The 20165-nt window shown below is 45.2% G+C and overlaps 3 protein-coding genes across 5 annotated transcripts; 1 reads left to right on the top strand and 2 right to left on the bottom strand.

The window, feature by feature from the left end:
- LOC8077749 lies at positions 435 to 4104 on the bottom strand. 2 transcript variants are annotated; one of them, XM_002451924.2, is made up of 2 exons: positions 2603 to 4102; positions 435 to 830 (listed from the first exon to the last, which is right to left on the bottom strand). In XM_002451924.2, the coding sequence occupies exon 1, from the start codon at positions 3872 to 3874 to the stop codon at positions 2612 to 2614; it is 1263 nt and encodes a 420-aa protein (XP_002451969.1). In that variant the 5' UTR covers positions 3875 to 4102; the 3' UTR covers positions 435 to 830; positions 2603 to 2611. The 2 variants fall into 2 exon arrangements, with proteins under 2 accessions (XP_002451969.1, XP_021316220.1); XM_021460545.1 differs by lacking the exon at positions 435 to 830 and adding an exon at positions 837 to 2069 and having other exon boundaries at positions 2603 to 4104.
- LOC8077748 (probable pectinesterase/pectinesterase inhibitor 34) lies at positions 8260 to 10564 on the top strand. The gene is given in 2 exon segments (XM_021458217.1): positions 8260 to 9262; positions 9846 to 10564. Coding segments are annotated over 2 exon segments (1722 nt in total).
- On the bottom strand, positions 11411 to 19265 carry LOC110434696 (protein MRG1). 2 transcript variants are annotated; one of them, XM_021459366.1, is made up of 11 exons: positions 18963 to 19265; positions 18592 to 18645; positions 18326 to 18339; positions 16204 to 16349; positions 15562 to 15600; positions 15421 to 15458; positions 14519 to 14629; positions 13865 to 13944; positions 13094 to 13263; positions 11915 to 11999; positions 11411 to 11833 (listed from the first exon to the last, which is right to left on the bottom strand). In XM_021459366.1, exons 1-11 carry the CDS (start codon positions 19119 to 19121, stop codon positions 11749 to 11751), a joined length of 981 nt encoding a protein of 326 aa, XP_021315041.1. In that variant the 5' UTR covers positions 19122 to 19265; the 3' UTR covers positions 11411 to 11748. The 2 variants fall into 2 exon arrangements, with proteins under 2 accessions (XP_021315041.1, XP_021315042.1); XM_021459367.1 differs by having other exon boundaries at positions 15562 to 15597; positions 18963 to 19263.

The following is a 20165-nucleotide window of genomic DNA, read 5'->3' as shown; positions in this document are numbered from 1 at the left end:
CCATAATCAGTGAACGTCTCAGCAGGTGATAAGGGCACTCCCAATGCAAGACTCTATCACAGAGTCCAAGACAAATTAATTATATATTTTTTATGGTATTTTGCTGATGTGGCAGCATATTTATTGAAGAAAGAGGTAGAAACAATAAGACTCCAAGTCTTATTTAGACTCTAAGTCCACATTATTCGAGGTAATAAATAACTTTAGACTCTATGATAGAGTATGCATTGTGAGTGCCCTAAGTACATTGCACATCCAAACATCATACTGTTGTGCTTTAATGAACTGTTGTTCTTTAAACAAACAGCACACAATATAATCTGTTCTGCAGGAGCAATACTTGGACAGACATTCTTGAACTCAATTTCACATGAGCTTGCATCATATAACCCTCAGACATGTCTGGCATACCTAGCTGATAGCCTGTGCAGCACTGTATTTCACATGAGCTGGCACATATATAACCATTGGATAACCAAAACTTGATCTGGACCTATGCACTAGAACAGAACACAAAACGAACATAAATAAACCAACTATTGGTCTGAAAACACTACGAGCATAAACCAACATTGTACACTCTGGCCTTCAGTCCTGATAAAACTTCAAACATAAATGCAGGTATGTAAAACAGCTAATTAAGTCAACCTCTTGCCCTCAAGTCACATTACATAAGTCAACCTCTTGCCCTCAAGTCACATTACATACGGCACTCCTATTATTATATAGTAATTGGCACTACTGCAACCGACAAATCAGCAATTCATCTGTTGCCTCTCTTTCTGAAGATTCTCATGCCACCTCCATTTAAACGTTGAAGTGCCCCTTACCTAGCAGCATGCAAATGTTAGTAGAATATCTACCTTAACAACCATCATAATATTACTTCAAGATGAAAAGGATTACATTCTTATAATAGCAAATTGTGATTAGCAATGTCAAACCGTTGATACATTGCAGAGAATTGAACATCATATTTGTTCCCTATCAATTTCAATCTTAATTCTTAAAAATCTCCGTTCTCATATATGGCATTTCCATTCAACAATAATTAACATGAGAACATCAGGTAAATATAGTTCTTACACAACAAATTCCAAAACAGGCACACCATGTGGAGAATGACTGAATGAGCATATGAAAACTCCAGCAACAACTTAAGGACATAACTATGAGCTAGACAAGAGCCAATGAGCTAGTGAACTTGGTCCCATGTGATCAAGAAGGAAGACAAAAGTTGGCAGAAAGTCACTTTTAGCTAGCGGCAAAAAATTAGCATCGCAAATACTGCAATCTGTGATTAGAAAACAACGCAGTTTGTTCTTTTCCATGGATCGCCGTAGCCTTTGGTCAGTATCATATATACTGAATAAGTGAATAATACAAAAATCTGCACAACTTCATCTATGGTAACTTACTGTGAAGTGTGAAATATAACAGGCTTTGGTAAGCTATATCACTACTACCTCAATCCACACTATATCCATGAATTTTCACAAACTAAATTGCATGTTGCAAGTGCGCGACCTCAACTAACACGAGTTATGCCTCTCGTCATTTACCATGCAATATAGCTCTTTATCAGCTTTGATTAACTGCTATGATGGAAAAACATTGAAAGCCTTGAGTAACTTATATGTCTGAAAATACTGGGAGAAAACAATGTGAATGTCGTAATTCGTATTGTTGATATTATAGATCTCCAGAATTTTTTTTCTTTCCTGTACTATTCATTTGTTGCTCACCTGCCAATTAGCAGTATAATAATACTCCCTCCATCCCAAAAATAAGTTCGTTTTGGACATGATTTAGGATACCAAGGAGTGATTAATTAGGGTCTATTTTTTCCTGTTTGCCTTTATTAAATAGCATATTGGCTATCCATTAAACAAATATCCATCTGAACCCTGTTGGTTACCGAGGTCCCTCTTAGGCGAGCAGGCGTGGTTCGATTCCTCGCTCATTCATTTTTTAGGTGATTTTTGCATCCGCTGGAAACGAAAAGGCCACATTAATGACTGTGCGGCGATTTTTGCATGCACGGGAAACGAAGGAGGCCGCAATAATGACTGCACGCACAGGAAACAAAGGAGGCCGCATTAATGACTGCATGCAAGGCCACAGGGAAAACTCATCTTAGTTATGGTAAACCAGCTAGAACGAATTCCTTTGCCAAAACTATACAAACCTCCATAACAAAATTTTTTAAGGGATGGAGGGAGTACTGTAAATAAAGGTGGGAACCCAAAAATCTGTCAAATTTCATCTTTACATTGATTATGTGCACATGATATTCTTGGCTAAGAAGTAAATAAAAACATGAAAAATCATCCTCCTGGTTAACTCACGTAAATAGCTTTGACAATGATCACAGCAAAAGATTTTAATATTTATAGTTCAGGAAAGGCACTAAAATTGTTGCTAAGTAAGCACACGACAAAACAGCCTAAGGTACAAATCATGTACCTAAAATAAACTACAATCATTCTACAGCTAACAGATTATGATGATGCCCTATAAGGACAAGATAACACATTACCACAATGCAAATTGCAAAACATTACCCTACACTATAGCACTATGCAGTTCATAGAAGACAAACCTCGTGCAATCATTCTTGCAGTGCAGGAAATACAGGAGGCCAGGTCATCATAAAGGGATGAATAAAAGAAATCAATGTATTCTTTTCTGTCACGGTGTGCACCTTGTGCAGTGCCCTGCTCCTAACATCCAAATAGAGAATATATCGATCCATCTCCAGGAATACATACTCTGCATTGCCCCCCACCATATGTACATAAGCATCAAGGTCATCCCCATTATCAGGGTCATCCCCATCTTCAGTGGTGCTGCTATTCGATATTTTCAGATTAGCACACAAATCATGCAAAGAAATGGTATCAACCAGCAACCAGTCTCCTATGCTGCCATTGCAATCCATGTGCAGCCAGATGCAAAGTTGGAGGTCCTTGACATGGCTAAGATAAATCCCAGCGCCATTGGCCCGAGACAATATGATTTGTCCATCAAATGACATCTTGTCAGGGAACTTGATTGTGGAGAAGGTTGAGGATGTCAAATCCAAAACAAGAATGTTGTGCATAGTAATCCCCATGTAGATTTTATCTTCAGCAAGGAAAATGCTCAATTGCTTCAACGACGACCCTTGCAATCCGGAAATCTGTGTTGTAGCTGAAGTTTGCATTCTCCAGGCATTATCTTGCAGCCTATATACACACGTTGTAGCTTTCTCTTCATTGACACAATAATCCAATGAGACCGCGAAGTAGGACAGCCCATCAACACTTTCTTTAGAGAGGATCTCATAGAAGATACGGATTTTGCTGCTGTAACTGTCACTGTCAGGGACATCCTTCTTTGGGAGCTGCGGGAAGATAACCAAGTCTCTCGCTGGATGGAGCGGGCTGTGCACTCCGCGTTTGAAGTCTCCGCCGCAAAACAAGCTGACGATGACTCTGCCGTTCCGGCAGTCCAGGACGCGCGTGGATTGGCTGTCGTAGGTGTCCAAGCTGAAGCGCCCCCGGCGGAGGACGGCGGCGAGCTCTGGGGGCTGAGGCTGCATCGGCACAAATTCAGCGTAAAACCTCCGTTTTAGGGTCGGATTCGGATAGCTGTCGATGTAGAATCCGTGGAGGCGGGGCGGGTGGAGGTCGCGGAAGCGGCGGAGGAAGACGGGGTCGGACGCGGCGCGGAGCCAACGCCTACAGACGGCGGCGGCGCGGACGAGGTCGGTGGCGAACCCTAGGCGGAGGAGGATCTCGCCGAGGAGGTTGTCGTCGCCGAGCACCAATGAGATCACGGCCGCGGACGCCACCGCCAGGGTTGATTGTGCCATATCCCTCATCTCCTCCATTGCTGAGCGACCACGGAGGAACCCGATCGGGGAACACGAGCGAGCAGCCGAAACTCGGAGAGGGGGGTGGCAGCACCGCAAGGAGGATGTAGGGTTTAGAGGCCGGCAGACAACGGCGGATGGCGATCGATTTGGGTGGGGGGGGAAGAGAACGGGAGCTTCGGCGGCCTTGGGTTGGGCCGTGCCAAAGTTGGTGCGGGGTCTGTGTTGTTTCCCGACTCCCGCTACGGGTCATGCCCAGTTGGGGTGGGGCAGGTTTTCCTTTGCTTTGGTGAGTCATCCGAGTGGTTCTGAATATCAAAATAGAACGAACTAATCGGCCTCTGTGAATAGTAGGCGGAAGCCACAGAAATAAAAAGATCATTTCCATTACTAGTCTATTTGTCATTAATAATTAACTCTCGCTGACCGTGCCCTATGGAAATCATCGAATCAATAGCAATAAGCTATGCTTGAGGGGGGAGGGAGAGAACAAGAAGTTGGTGCATGTGGGTAAGTTTGGACGTGTTTGCTAACTTGGGTCTTGTTTAGTTCGTAAAAATTTTCAAGATTCTATGTCACATCGAATCTTTAGTCGCATGCATGGAGCATTAAATATAGACGAAAATAAAAACTAACTGCACAGATTACCTGTAATTTGTGAGATGAATCTTTTGAGCCTAGTTACTCCGTGATTGGACAATGTTTGTCAAATAAAAACGAAATGCTACAGTCAATGTTTTCCTAAACGCTAAACGGTAAACAGTCGGTCACCTGCCGTTTAGCCATTATTCGGGCTAAACAGTCCATTAAACGGACTAAACGGTCCATTAAACGGACTAAACAGATGATTAAACGGAAACGGTGTACCATTGTGTAGCGTTTACACGGCGTTTAAACGGTCTAAACGGCCGTTTAGGCGAACAGTGGCTACAGTAGCCAAAAATAAAAAATTTTGCGAACTAAAGAAGACCAAGTTCAAGTGGTGCAAGCGACCATGATTAATTGTTGAGCCCTGCATCGCTCAGTCCAAACCAGAATGTATTTGTTTACCTGTACAGACAAAATATGGGCTACTGTACACAAGAATACACAAGAATACGGTAGCTTTACCGACACAGTACTTCTCAATGGCATTCTATAAGTAATGGACGTGTGTCACTCCAGTGTCAAGGAATGGAGAAGCCAAGGATTCATTGCAATAGTGATCTTGGCATGACCATGGAAGCACCACACGTGCGCGGCCAGCGTGGCAGGACTCGGCCACGACAGTAATCCCGCGTGCGTGCGGCCGACTCTACGCAACGGTGGTGTGCCACGCAAGCACGCTCTGCTCAGTGCGGCGGCGGCACCACACACTCCAGCACTGCTCGGCGCAGCAAGGGCTAGCTCTGTGCTCCTGGACAGCTTCCAAAGGCTCCGCGGCAGCGACAGGGAGAGCCTCGTGCCCAAGGAGAGCGTCCTCTATGGCGCCCTCGCGGGAGCCATCTCAACCGTTCTCACGACCTCATAGTTTGCGCAAGGCCATGATGGTGAGCTCCATGTAGGGCGTGCTGGTGAGCTCTGTGCATGTGAGCTCTGCACTAGAGGACACTGGATCTCATGGAGAGGAGCTGCACGGGAGGATGCCAGATCTCGCACGGAAGAGGGTGCGCCAACTTCTTCGGAGGGCATGGCGGTGGTGCGAGCCGCACTAGCTTGGTTGTCGCAACGGAGGCCTTGGCATTGGGCGGCGAGCGCGCATGACGTGTGGACGGACTAGTTGTGGGAGGTGAGAACACAGAGACGTCCGGGAGGTAACTTAAGCAGATGTGTGAGTGCTTCGCCGAGCTAGGCCATGGAGAAACGGACGGGGAATTCGTTTCCCCAAAGCCAAGAGAGAGGACTTTTTGCATCGAACGGCCCAAGATCACGAGTGGGCTAATGACATCAAACACAAGAGCTATAGCCTGAGAGCACAGGTGGACCGCATGACCACGATAGCAAACACACCCTTTCTTTCCCTCTAGGACGTAGGGGCATGGCCACGGAGAGGGCAAAACTGGCATGGAGTCAATCTCGGGAGAATCAAAATCTATATTCATTTCTCCCCAGCTCGTCTACTGCCATGTTCGCCTATGTCATTTCTACCTTTTGCATGGGTGGGGCTAGTGGGCTCACACACCATTGGGTAATTCCACCTCCCACATCGTGTTTAGGGTTTTGCCTCCTTTTTATGCGGCCATCATCTCTTCCGCCTCACTCCCTCGTTCTCGCTTACTCCACCTCCTCTCTCTCCCTTCTCTCGTTTAGGGGCGACTGGCGAGTGGTGGTGGTGTTGGTGGGGCACAGTGTTGTCACAGAGGTTTGGGGCCTCAGTCGCTCCGCACTTGTCGGTGGCATGGAGCTTCCTTGCCTTCTTTGTCTCCAATAGTAGCACAAGTAGGGTGGTTCTTCTTCCCCTTTCTCTGTATTGCTGGTCAGTGGAGTGCTTGGTGGTCTGATACACCATATCTGCTTCCTCGTCACTAGCTTTGGCCTGTTCTTCCTTCTTCCCCTTCCCCTCCTTCGCTTGAAGCTAGGTAATTGAGAAGTTGACCCTTCCTATGGTTGAACCAATGATTCATGTCCTGCTAGTTTTTTTAGGTTCTTTATGCTTATGAATCCGTTCTTCATTTGTTATTTTCGCTTACATCTCACATTTTTTGCTTCATTATGTGTCGATTGTACGAAATATGTTTTCTAGTAATATGATGTTGTAGATCTAGCCTTTTGTATGTTGTTGTTGCTCATGTCCATGTCATAGTTGCTTAGATGATTCATTTTGGTGTTCTAGGGTTTACTTCTCCTCTTACTATTAGTTATGGTGATGATTGTTGATGTTGTGCATCACCTATTGATGTCGGTGCTTGGGCCTGTTTGTTTACCCGTCTCTTTTTGTTGATGATGTCAAGGTGTAGTAGCTAGGTGGATTCTATCTTTGACACAACCACTGTTATAGCTTGTTGCCCACTATTCGATGACCTCTGAACAAGTGTTGTACATTAGGAAGCCAGCAAGGCATGCCAGAGTTCTAAAATTTGTAAATTGCAATGCTTTATATAGATGGAACACAACAAACTAGGTCTACTATGGCCTCACAGGCTGCAACTATCGGTGGTTGTTATAGTAGCTTTCTTGTCTACCAGGATGAAGAGGGTTAGGAGGGACACTGAACCTATAGTGTATGGACCTAGGCTTGTTGATGATGAGCATAGACACAAGAAATTCCAATTGATATACAACTCAACTGACAAAGAGTGTTTGGCCATGCCAAGATGACTAGAGCAACGTTCTTTTCTTTTTGCAACCTATTTAGGCAAAGGGGTTTGGTTCAAGATAGCATCAATACTAGTGTGGAGGAACAAGTTTTCATGTTTCTCCATGTAGTTAGCCATAACCAAAGGTTTAGGGTCATCCACCAAAGCTTTAGGGGGTCTATACAAACAATTAGCCGCCCACATCTAACTAGATATTATATGCTGTAGGGGAATTAAGCGATGAAAATCATAGGAGTCCAAGCAATGATGTGCACCCCCAAATTTTGCATGTAGCAGTTACCAATTCAGATTTCTGCTGCCCACTTGGAAGCTCATGTTATTTATTATTACCTTTGACATGTTCTTGACCTTTATTTTAGGCCTGTGATGGTACATTTTGAAGGATGAGGTGGCAATGAACATTTTTTTGCACTATAACCGGTTACTGTAGCCATGTGATGATGACTTACAGTGAATGAGATGGCATTAGTTTCCTATTTGTATGGTGGTTCGTCCTTAACCTTTCCTTGGCCGGTTGGCCCAATGTGGCTGTGCTTCATGCTTGGCCCCGGCTCTAAGTCAGAGTCTGTTCGCTTGTTTTATAAATCGTACTTTTTTTTTAGTCAGTAGAGTGAAAAGTACTATTCGTGCCCGTGGCTAGAGTTCGTCCTCCCTCCTCACTTCCTCAGTTTGGGCACCGCGTCTGCCATGGCAGTTGCACAGGATCAGATTTGGGCTATCTGGAACCACACTGCAGAAAACGCACTGAGCTTGGAACGTACGGGAAACAGAAGAGGCAGGAACTTGGTGATTCCGAAACCCATGACATGAACGCGCCGGCGGCACCACGAGACGATCGAGCACGAGGCCATACCCATACGCCGGCCCGCCGATCGGCCGAGGCGTCCAGCCCATGCATCCGTGCAGCCTCAGTCACTCGCGCCACCGCTTGCCACTCTGCTGCTTCTGCTGCTATATAAGCCTATAAAAGAGGACCCCTGGCAGCACCGGAAGAAGAAAGGGAGAACGGAATCTCCCAAGGCCGGTGCGAGCACATTCACTAGCTAGCCACCCCTGCTCTCTGCTCTCCCGATCAGGACTCAGGAGCGCGCCATCATCCGCCGCGCCATGGACCACCACCTCCTCGCCCGTCGCCTCGGCGCGCCTCCTGTCCTCCTCCTCATCCTCTCCTGCCTGGCGCTCATTCTCGCCGGGTGCAGCTGCAGCTGCAGCAGCGCGCACGCAGCCTCAGCCCCGCGGCCCCCGGTCTTCGCGTTCCCGGCCGCCGCCGCCAAGGCCAAGGCGCAGCATGCAGTGGCGCGCCACCACGAGTCGCGCCTGCGCGCCGCGCTCGACGCCGCCGCCACGCGCGTGGGCGAGGCGCTCGGCGCGCTGGCCGCCACCGTCACGACGCCGGCCTCCTCCTCCTCCTAGTCGTCGCCGACGCTCGCCGCGGCCGCCGCCCGGGAGGACTGCGCGGAGCTGCTGGACGAGGCGCTCCAGCTCCTGGCCGGCGCGAGGGCGGCGGCCCGCGGCGACGCGCTCACGTGGCTCTCGGCCGCGCTCACCAACCACGACACCTGCGCCGACAGCCTCGCGGAGGCCGGCGCGCCGCTCCACGCGCACGCGCACCTCGCCGCCGCCCGCGCCGTGGTCCGCGACAGCCTCGCCACGATGTACGCCTCGTCCACCACCACCACCGCTGCGACCGCAACCGGAACAACCGAGGATGCCGGCGGCGCGGCGGGCCTCGTCCGCAGCTGCTGCAACAAGAACGAGACGACGACGAGACGGCAGGGCGGCCCGTGCCGTTTCCCACGGTGGGTGCCGGCGAGGGACCGGCGGCTGCTGCTGGCCCCCGCGGCGTCGCTGGCCGGGACCGCCGACATTGTGGTCGCCAAGGACGGCACAGGGACGCACGCCACCATCGCCGACGCCGTCAAGGCGGCGCCCGAGTGCAGCGAGCGACGGACGGTGATCTACGTCAAGGCGGGGCGGTATGACGAGAACGTCAAGGTGGGGATGAACAAGACCAACCTGGTGTTCGTCGGGGACGGCAAGGGCGTCACCGTCGTCGCCGGCAACCGCAGCGTCGCTGACAACTACACCACCTTCCGGACCGCCACCTTTGGTACGTGCATGACGCCACCATCCTTCTCCTCCACAGTTCACACTACACTAGCGATTCATTCCAGAATCAAACTTTTACGATCATTTTCATTACTCACATTTTCATAAAAACAGATTTTTTTTTTAAAACGGAATCGAAACCTTAATTAGAAGTATCCTTCAAAGCTTGCATTTGCTCTGTCACAATAACTTGTAAAGTAGTAGCTTTCTGAAAGTTTCGTGAATTTGGTAAGCTTTCTGAAATGGATCTTTTGGAAGTGAAGTGGCAGTAAGTAATCTAGTACCGAGTACAAATCAAATTTCATGAACTTGGAAAGGTTGGTGAGTTTCGTGAAATGGAGCCGGTAGGAGAAATATGCGGCAGACGACATGGTACACATTTGCCAGTTGGTACGTGTGGGGTAGTAGTAGCAGCAGCGGCGGCCTTTAACTGATGAGATGCGCGTTACCGATGGCCCGGTGAGGTGGGGTGGCCGGCACTTGGCTGCTGCATGCTGCGACGACCGAGACGAGATGTCACGTCGCCATCGATGGCTCTGCATTTTCTCTGTGCCATGCTCATGTTGGGGTTGATGGACGTGCAGCCGCGTCCGGGTTCGGGTTCATGATGCTTGACATGACGGTGGAGAACTGGGCGGGGCCGGCGAGGCACCAGGCGGTGGCGCTGCGCGCGAGCGCCGACCGCGCCGTCGTCCACCGCTGCGGCATCGCGGGGTACCAGGACACGCTGTACGCGCACTCCAACCGCCAGTTCTACCGCGACTGCGACGTCTACGGCACCGTCGACTTCGTCTTCGGCAACGCCGCCGCCGTGCTGCAGCGCTGCGACCTCTGGGCGCGGGTGCCGCTGCCGGGGCAGAGGAACACCGTCACCGCGCAGAGCCGGAACGAGTCGTGCCAGCGCACCGGCATCGTCCTCCACGGCTGCCGCCTCCTGGCCGCACCGGCGTCGGAGCCGGACCTGATCCTCGCGCCGCCGACGACGTACCTGGGCCGGCCATGGAAGCCCTTCTCCAGGGTGGTGGTGATGCTGTCGTACATCGGCCCGCACGTGCCGCCGCAGGGGTGGCTGGAGTGGAACGCCACCAGCGACACTCCGTACGCGCTCGACAGGCTCTACTTCGGCGAGTACATGAACAACGGGCCCGGCGCGGGGTTGGCCGGACGCGTGCCGTGGCACGGCCACCGCGCCATCAACAGCACCGCGGAGGCGGAGAGGTTCACGGTGGCGCGATTCATCGACGGCGCGTCCTGGCTGCCGGCCACCGGGGTCTCCTTCGTCGCGGGGCTCTCGCTGCTGTAACTGTAAGGAGCTTGAGTGCGTCTGCGTCGTCTTGATGGAAGTCTAAAGGGGCACGGCCACCGTACGCGCACCAGGCAGGATGACAAGTAGACGTGGAATTGTACCTACCTACGTGGGATGTACTTTGAGTGGCGGTGGCGGCAGTTCAAGTCATTTTGCAGTGAGATACTGAGATTTCAGATAACAAATTTGCAGCACAAAAACTGATCTGATTGGCAAATGCACATACCATCTCTTGATTTCCCCCACATGTCTACGTAGTTCACAAGAAGTCAAGATGGTGGATTCAGACACAGCCGGCAGCAGCCTATTCACTCCGGGAAGAGCTCATCACCGCAAGTGAAGTTGAAGGCAAACGCCGCCAAGGCCACCGGTTTATCCCGTGAGCCGTGATGAAGATGCACTATACTACTCGGTGAGTTTATCCCGTGATGAAGATGCAATACACTACTCGGTGAATAGACAGATGGTCAGGCATCCTATGTTCCGATGTCCGTTCGTTTGTATAAACCGTATTTTTTTTAGCCAGAAGTGTTTTTCTTTCATAACACATCAGCGAACAGTATTTCCAACCACGGCTTTCCAGACAAACGAACAAGCTGATGTGCTATTTGTACCTCTCTTTTCAGACATTTTCATGCGGTAAAAAGACTGCTTGCGTGCTATTTATACCCCTGTAACCAGCCATTTTCATGCGGTTGAAGTCACCTGAGGCCTTGTTTGGATGCATTTGGATTCATGTCATTCCACATGTATTGAGGTAGAATTAATCCCATTCCAACACATGGGGATTGAGGTAAATCCAATAACATCCAAACAAGGCCTAAGGTGTAGACACATATCTGAGAGCTTCGCCAATCACCACCCAAAGAGTAATCTTGGTTTAGTCTACTTAGCATAATGTTTAAGGTGGGCTTGTACCCTAAAACAGCATCTAAAGAAAATACACATTCAACAACATAAAATGCGAGCAGTTCCAACATCTAAAGAAAACACAACATGCAGTTCAAGCACTGTATTTCAGGCATCTGCGGCATCTATCCTACATTCCTACATAAACTGATTGTAGAGCAATCAATGTTCACACGCCACGGTCCTAAGCGACATCCTTCCATATCAACAACAGTACCAGACTCACCTACAAGTCCATCGAAAGATGTTACATACAAAACGTTCAGATGCAATCATTTGGTTTTAGCCCCATCTGCACTTTTACGACCATCATCGTACACGGTGGTAAAGAAGGTGCTCTGATTCTTCTGAATAAACCTGACAGAAAACCCATCGGAATGATTGAAGTTAAGCTTTAAAAATGGTTGGCAAGCATAACACTGAAGCAAGAAAGCATACTTGAGAATGTCCAGCAATTTCATCTGTAGCTTGTTCAGCGCATCTTCCTCCATATTGACAAAAGCAAGTAACTCTGGCAATTTCACTGCAAACTTGCGAGTCAGCAATTTAAGATATTTGGTATTTTATTATGTAAACAAGGGCATGTGGCATGGTTCCATACTCAACATGTTTCGGTAATAGCCATATTAATATAACCAAGATATATCAATTACAGTAGCCATTAGATTACTAAATATGAATATCGTGTGCTGAAGAACAAATCAACTTGTCATGTTTGTACTTTTTGGGTTTTCTTCTCGAACTGAAGCCTGGTGTGCTAACTACTGTATCAACATGGTACATTCATCATGACAAAGCACATAAAGATCCCCATCATTCATCAAGAGGAAGGGGATCTGATCTATGGATTATTTCCCACCAACCCACACATCATCATGTATTACCAATCAGCAGTGGACCTTCGGTTTTCAAAAGTTCATTCAAACGCCTAAAGAACACAAAATACTCCCAAAAAAAACCTGAGCAGTCTACTAGAATACTACTCTCTAAATTTCAAGTACATAGTTTTAGTAGTACCATGACAAACAAAATACTATATTTTAGGGAAAACCTAATTTTCAAAAGTTTCTGTTTGTTTTCAGTTTCTTTGGGGTGCGCTAGTTGTTTTCAAAACTACATATTTGTTTCCAAAAGTGGACCTTCGAAGCATTTTATCTGTTACCCCTTCCAGTGAAGATCGAAATTTTTAACTGAAAATTTGGAGGATGGCGGACCACTTCGCTCCCCCCCCCCCTCTGGAATTAAGCAAGAAAAATATCAAACTAGTTAGTACCCAACTCCACTCCCTATGTCGTTGTTACAAACTTCTGTAAATTTGTTGCTTTCCAGTAATGAAATTCGACTTGGGCTGTGGTGGAAAAAATGTCAGAACTCAGAAAGTTCTCACTTTCCCAGTTTGAATTATATTTTGCAAATGGGTCCTGAACAGAAATATGGGCTCACACTAGCAGGGAAAATGACAAGAATAAACACCTTCCTGGAAAAAACAAACAATTTGATAATACAACAAACATAATTGTTCTGACCTCTTCCAGAGCATCTCAACAAACAGAAAGAAATGATCAAAGCATAAACCAAAAACACATAAGAACTCATTTAGTGGACAATTGGACATACCAAAAAGGCGCAATAGGTGCTCAGCTCCATATACAGTTGACGGTGAGACATCACCTTTAACTTCTTCAGCATACTGATCTCGCTCTTTCTTATATAAAAGCATTGCAGGCAATGCTTTATCAAAGTAGCAGCGTATTCCTTTCAGAATCTCAGCATAGGAGTCATTTATCCTTCAACACAAAGAAAAGCTATAACTACAGAAGAGCCAAACAATGCTGGTACTGACAACCAACCAAAATGAAACAAAAGGACTGAAAAAAAAAACTAGATAAATGACAAGTGGGATAAAATGGAGTTAGGAAAACTGTAGCACAAAGCGCAATAAAAAAGTAAAAGCATAATCACAGCTATCAATATGATTAAGCAAACTGGAATTTATTAGCTTAAGCTATCGTCACATTCATTGATGTAATTGAGATTATTCAATCCTGCTTCATATATGTTTCTATTGTTAGCATGACTAAACGAATGCCATGACATACTAAAGATTATATTTGTTTCGGTTACATGGTAACAACAATATAATCAAACAGCAAAGGACATCCAACTGACTATAAAGTATTGCTAAAACTAATGAAAGAAAGCTATCTAACTGGAAAAGGAATTTGCAGGGGCAGGAGCCAGCTTTGCACAGTCAACATTCTGTAAATTTCAATTATATAATGGCACACAAAAGGGAGCATGGTTCAGGTAAGGCTATTGCACTAGACCATGAGCAAAATATGCAAATAAAAAAAATTCATGTCAGGTTGTCAGCAATAGAACACTCACTTGCCATCCTTCTTTGTCCGGTGCTCCAAATACTTCTTTAGAATATCATCAACAGTAGGTGATCGTGGTAGCTTCACAAACTGCAGGCCAATGAAATCTCAGGTAGTTGTGGTGAACAAAAATTGCAAAGCAAATATGGTTATCTATTTCCAAGAAGACTTTCATCTGGTGTTCAGATCAGTTTATCACTAAGATTACTTGTTTTCTTTTAGCTGATGTACAAAATTCCTATTTATCAGTGGGTCCAGAAAAAAATGAATCCAAGCTCAAATATTACAGTGTTCTTTTGGATCCTATTGCATGGACAAATTGTTCTTGAGGTTTGTTGCTTTGGAGAAATAAATAAATATGGAGAATGTTTGGTGCATTCTTTGGATCATATTGCATGGACAAATCAGATATTTCTTATTTGACTGCGAATCCAGTGAATTTCTGTAATACTCCAGAGGTTACCACAAGGGTTGACAAATTGCTGGATTTTCATTCAAAATAATTGGAATGCATGGAATTCCAAAGTCTTTTTCTGAATGAGCTTGCCACATGAGGCTGCTGAAAATTCTATGCCAATTAACACAAAACACTATATTTAGTCTAGGAGACATCAACTGGTACATGAGAAACTAATGAAAGGTAACACAGACAGAGAACTAATACCTTACCCATCTGCGAGACAAACTCCCAATCATCCACAAGTTGCTTCTTCAGTGTCAAAGGAAACTGCAACACTAGTAGACTCTGTGATGATCTTTTTTCCTTTTCCTGAATCTTCAGATATAGCAATAAATATGTTACAAGATTAGCACAGTGGTGTCAATCTCTTAGCTTGCTAGAGCAGATAGCTAAAACGTTGAATTTATGAGTTGCTGGCATTAAGGATGGGTGGGTAATAAATTCATACTGGTAGTATGACAGCTCCAACACTTTGACATTAAGTATGCAACATTTTCAGTGCTTTTATTTTGTCACGTTCAGCTGCAAGTAATTTTTTGTTGAATGCCATTATTATTGATGTCTAGAAGATGAATTCCAGTTTTTTGGATCGGTTTAGAAAGCACATCTGCATGGATTGCCCAATATTTCTTTTAAGATGTGGAAATAGAGATAAAATGGTAGAGCCATCCTTATAAAATGGAAAAGGAAACAAGAGCCTTGATTTGTCCCGGGGAAGGGAGTAGCCATTTAAAGAAAGGTAGGTTACTAGGTTACAACCAAGGGAAAACATTCCTAGCCAATGTGACACTGCTGGGATTGCAAATACGAGTTTTGGGCCCTCCATAATCTCAAGAAATGAACTAGAACATGGAAGACACAACATTCCATTTGGCAAATTGCAAAAAATACTCGAATGGAACCAAGCGGTAGAAACAATGTAATAAATTCTTAGTAAACAGTAATTAGCAGAGCATGGAAAGGAAAATTACACTAGCTCAACATTACAATCTGAAAAGGCAGTGTATTATCAATTATCATTTTGGATCAAGAAAATGAAAAGAATAAAAAAATCAAGGAAGCATAGGCATATAGCACAAAAGGTTAAGCCGTTAAGGAATAGTCACCTCAGTCCCAGGCTGACTTTTACGTTTCTTCCCCTTCACTGAAATTTAAAAATGAATGTACTTAGTTCAGAAGAATAAATGTGTTGACTGCCATCAGAAGGTAATAGACGAAAAATACTAAAAAGAAAAGCTTGTACTCACTGAGACTCTTAGTGTCATCTTTATCAGCTTTTGCATCTGCTGAACAATGGCAATAGCCAAGTTAGTAAGACATTTCAAGAGCAAAGTACGATCACAAAACATGTAGAAACAGACATGAAGAGGTAGAAAACATGTACTAATGAACAGCATGAACAAGAAGTCTCCAATAAGAACTAATAAAAATGAATAATTTTCTACTATCAAAGGTGGTTCACTTTATATCACAAAATTATTCCAGCAATGGACGATAATTTTACATTAACTTTATATAACCCCCAGTTTGCAATGTCACCTTGATCTGTAAATGTTAAATGATGTCCAGTTGTAGCGAAGTTGTCATAATTCTTGCCATTCTTGTTTCAACTCTAACTAGGCACCAACATGACATGAATTCTTTGCACATGACACTCTCAGAGAGTAAGGAATTGAAGATAATAATTTGGCAGAACTATTACCACAACAATGACTTAACTGGAGTGCAATCTTAGAACTATCCATAATAGTTGAGATAGATTGTCCTAATAGATAAAGGATCAGTACAACAAACAGACAATGCGTCGTATACAGGAGTAGAATCTATCAACCTGGTCATAACCAATGCCCTTTATAAAGACAAAACACGGGGAAAGGAGGCGAGCTAACCATTGGAGCCTTTTGGTTTATGCTGTGTTGACCGTCCAGACTTCATTGTTTTGTCAACTACCTGGTTCTTGTCAAGCTCTTGTTGTTTGCGCATGTTTTCCTCTGTTAATGCCAACAAGCGGTCATTTGCAACCCATTCATCCCAGCTACAAAGAAAATGGAAATTAAATATGTTGAGAAGAATGTCGGCTTAGTGGAAGAACAGCAGGGAAGGAAAACTAATTAAGTGTGATGACAAAAAAAATAGCAAGCTGCAATCTGATGTTAAGATATAGTAAAAGCTATCACTTGTTAACCTTTGTTTCCTGGAACATGCAAGTATCTTTATATCAATAAGAAAAAGGGACAAGAACTCTTACAACACATACCCTTGTTATTTGTTAACCTTAAAAAACAACAGTGGTTCACTTGAACAGCAGTCTGCACCTAAACTTGAGCCTAGCATGACTTATTTACAAAGCCTATTCTGTGATCCACTCAAACAATGTTCAATTTATCAACATAATCTTTAGCCAAAACAACAGTTTGCTTTACCATGGCTTGGCTTAATAAGGACCCAAATGAATGAAATCTATGAGCCAACCTTTTATACACATCTATTAAATAGTTTGACCATATGTTACAATCTAACATAAGGCACAACCTACAAACACCCAACCCAACTGACCAACTCCCAAAACTATACCATATGAAGAACATAAAATGAATTCTCCAGCTAAGAAAATAACGATATCTTGTATATGAACATAAAAGCTGACTAAGCCTCTATATGTAAATCCCCCAGCTACTCGAAATAGGAGGCACAGAATCTGAGCATCAATCAACTATGAAAGAAACAAAGTAACAAATAACTCAACAATGTAGCTGTTAGTCATCATAGCTACTGGGAATAGGGTGCATAGAAGCCACAAAATGTTTGTGATGTGCTTACATGTACTTTTGATATAAAACTTGCTCCTGCCTGCATTGATTATTTCCTTGGGGAATGGTTACATGCTTTTTCTAAAGACCATAGGAATTTGGCAATGTTGGGGATTGGAAATTGATGTTGATTTGGACATTGTGGAAATTGAGGAGCTTGTTTCAAACATCAATTCTCTACTGACCCTATACAGACTATTTTCAGTTTGTGTTATTGGTTTAAATTATGGTCTTTCTTGCAGAAAAAAGGAGGGCGAGGAATGTTGCCTGAATGAGCTCAGAGACCAAAGACTCACGATGCGACTTGTCACATGGTTGGGCACCATTATAAGAGGGTAACTATTATAGACTTTTTTCAGTTTCTGGTACAAGGAAGTTTGGTTGGATCATGTTTGGTTCGATCTATTGGCGAGAGAGTTCACACAATGTTGTAATAATGCTATTCATGCAAACATTGGCCATCCAGTGACATTGTGTGGTATCAAAGTCATTTGGTAGTCTGATGGTTTCAGTAGCTACAGGTTTTATTAATGTTCTATGTCTTTGTTGTGCTGGTCCATATCAATGTTAATGAACTCTGCAATGGAGCTGATTATCCACTTCAATATGAAAATTGGAAGGGGTGTTTACCCTTCTATCTCAAAATTAACAAAAAAAAACATCATGACTTAAATCACAAGACAAGGCTGGAATTAGGGAATATTTGCCAGATGGTAATCAACCCAAGCAGAGATTACAAGTGAACATCAAAATTGGTTAGGCATAACAAAGTTCACATAATGCAGAGGCACAACATGTAGATCAAAACTCGCTCATGATTCATAACTTGTAAGGCATTTTACATAGGTAGTGCTAATCAATGGCAGACCAAACAATAAATCATATTATTATAAGGAAAATATATTTTGTTAAATGAAGAGGCGTCTGGTTTAACTGTATCACAGGCTCATGGCTGAGAAATGAGCAGTGTGTAGTGTCAAATCTCTGAAACAAACTGGTTCAGTGTAGGCCACCATTTAGAAAATGGACACAAAACCATCTGATGAGCTAGAACAAGCACAGCAACAACCCATTGGAGTTTTATCGCCATGGAGTAGGGATCTATCTAGGAAATATCACAGAAGATATATGTACGAATGTGAGGGAGAAACATGGAAGACTTATCTAACATCCATCCACTCATGGAGTATGAAACACTTACTTCTTATTCCAACCCTACAAGAGAAGTGACAGAAAAATTAGAGAACAGCAGAAATTGCCAGGTATAAGCTGATTTTCAGAAAATTGGAGAACAGCAGAAACAATGCCTTTAAGAATATAAAATCTGCACGTAATCAGTTGTGTTAAAAGTACATCTAAGGGAGTAGATTTCATTTGGGTAGGATGCTTTTAGGTGACAAATGTTATTCAATTCGTTCGCTCCTTTATAGTATAGACTTGCACGATATGGAGTGAATTAAGACTTACGAGATAATGGACAAAGTAGCGCCATTCATCTTCATGATTTTCGATCCTTTGAACCTTGAGAAATGGGATAGAACAGATAAGTTCCATTATCAGTGAATTGAAGAAGCAAAGAAAGAAGAGAAGGAACATGAAAAGATCAGATGGGATGTGAGTGACATACAGCCTAAACCCTAACAGCTAGCACAATGTATGCAGGGGAAGTGAATCGAATCGACCGACGGGCCGGCCCGATGGTATCCTATTCGGCTATTCCTAACCCCTAACCCTAACAAGGATCCAGGAACACAACACAAGCGCAACGATTGTATCTAGCATCCAGTACGAGGTCGTCATCCTAGGTCCAGCAAGGGAAGGGGGAAGCGACGGCGAACCTTGGCCTCGTAGAGGAGGGGGCCGTGGTAGGCAAGGACCCTTTCGTTCTCCTTGAAGGATGGCTCCGACGAGTCCTTGCCTTTGACCTTGTCCTCCTTCTTCTTCTCCTCCTTGTCGCTGGCCCCGCCGCTCGTGTTGGTATTCGAGGAGCTGCCCATGGATTCGATGCAACTCGATTCGCGCCTCACCGGAGATGGAGGGGGAGGGACTGGGAGAGGACAGAGGCGGCGACAGGGCACAGTCGGACAGCGGAGGGAGATGAAGACGAGGACCAACTGACGGTAATAAGTCCGGGGCAATGGGCCGTCTTTCTTTGCTTGGACGTGGAGAGGCCCAAATGGCCAAATGGAACTGCCTGTGTCGTACAGGTGAGGAAAAAGATTTTGCTAAAAAAAAAGGTGAGGAAAAAGACCCCCCTAAAAAAAGATCTGCTCGCCCTTCAATCAATTATTACTGGGAGTTGCTATTCTTCAGAAATCTGGCTTTCTTTCGTACGATGATTTTCCACCGTCAGATCAACATCTAACATCTAACAAATCTTAGGCGGTCACTATTATCTTCCACTCGCCATCGGGCGAGCCCTAGTGCACCTATGGCAGCTGCCTTCCTACCCCTTCTCCCTCGCCCCCGCTCTGATATGGGCTGACCACCTCTATAGTCGCCTGCCCGCTAGGGCCCCTAAACCGTCCTCCACTATCTCTACCGTCTGGCCTATCTACCTTCCCATGGCCTCTTCTTTTTCTAAGCCCGTCAAAGTTGGAAGAGAGAGAGAGAGAGGGAGGAACTCATCAAAACCCTAGATCCAGGAGGAGAAGGGGGGCTTACCTCGCCGACAGCGCCATGACCGCCGTTGCTACCAGATCCGCTCGCTGGAGTTGGGGAGGTCGCTGAATCCACGGTGGGGAGCTGGGAGGAGCTAGATGAGGTCACCATGCATCGGGGAGAGAGAGGAGCCGCCGCCGCCAAAGGAAGAGAGGGAGGAGCTACAGCGGTGCGGGCACGGGTTGGGGATAGAGGAAGCGCGTGGGGAAAGGCATCGCATGACTCGACTTGCTTATAGGAAATATGATTATTATATTAGGTATGAATTTAAATTCCAACCAAACCAAAAAACTAAACATTTGACATCCCTCGACTATCAAAAAAAACTAGGAGCATACCCCGCGCGTTGCTGCGGGAATTTGCGGATTAGTGGATTGCGT

The sequence above is a fragment of the Sorghum bicolor genome, chromosome 4 (genome assembly GCF_000003195.3).
Source record: "Sorghum bicolor cultivar BTx623 chromosome 4, Sorghum_bicolor_NCBIv3, whole genome shotgun sequence".
Lineage (NCBI taxonomy): Eukaryota > Viridiplantae > Streptophyta > Magnoliopsida > Poales > Poaceae > Sorghum > Sorghum bicolor.
This window is presented reverse-complemented; position numbering and strand designations above follow the sequence as displayed.

Excerpts from the sequence above, each read along its gene's own strand:
- LOC110434696 (XM_021459366.1), bottom strand. The coding sequence starts at position 19,121 with ATGGGCAGCTCCTCGAATACCAACACGAGCGGCGGGGCCAGCGACAAG. Across the intron at positions 15,601-16,203 it reads TAAACCAAAAGGCTCCAATG|CAGATGCAAAAGCTGATAAA; the intron begins GTTAGCTCGCCT and ends GCCATTGTTCAG. Across the intron at positions 13,264-13,864 it reads CGGACAAAGAAGGATGGCAA|GATAAATGACTCCTATGCTG; the intron begins GTGAGTGTTCTA and ends TTTGTGTTGAAG.
- LOC8077749 (XM_021460545.1), bottom strand. The coding sequence starts at position 3,874 with ATGGAGGAGATGAGGGATATGGCACAATCAACCCTGGCGGTGGCGTCC.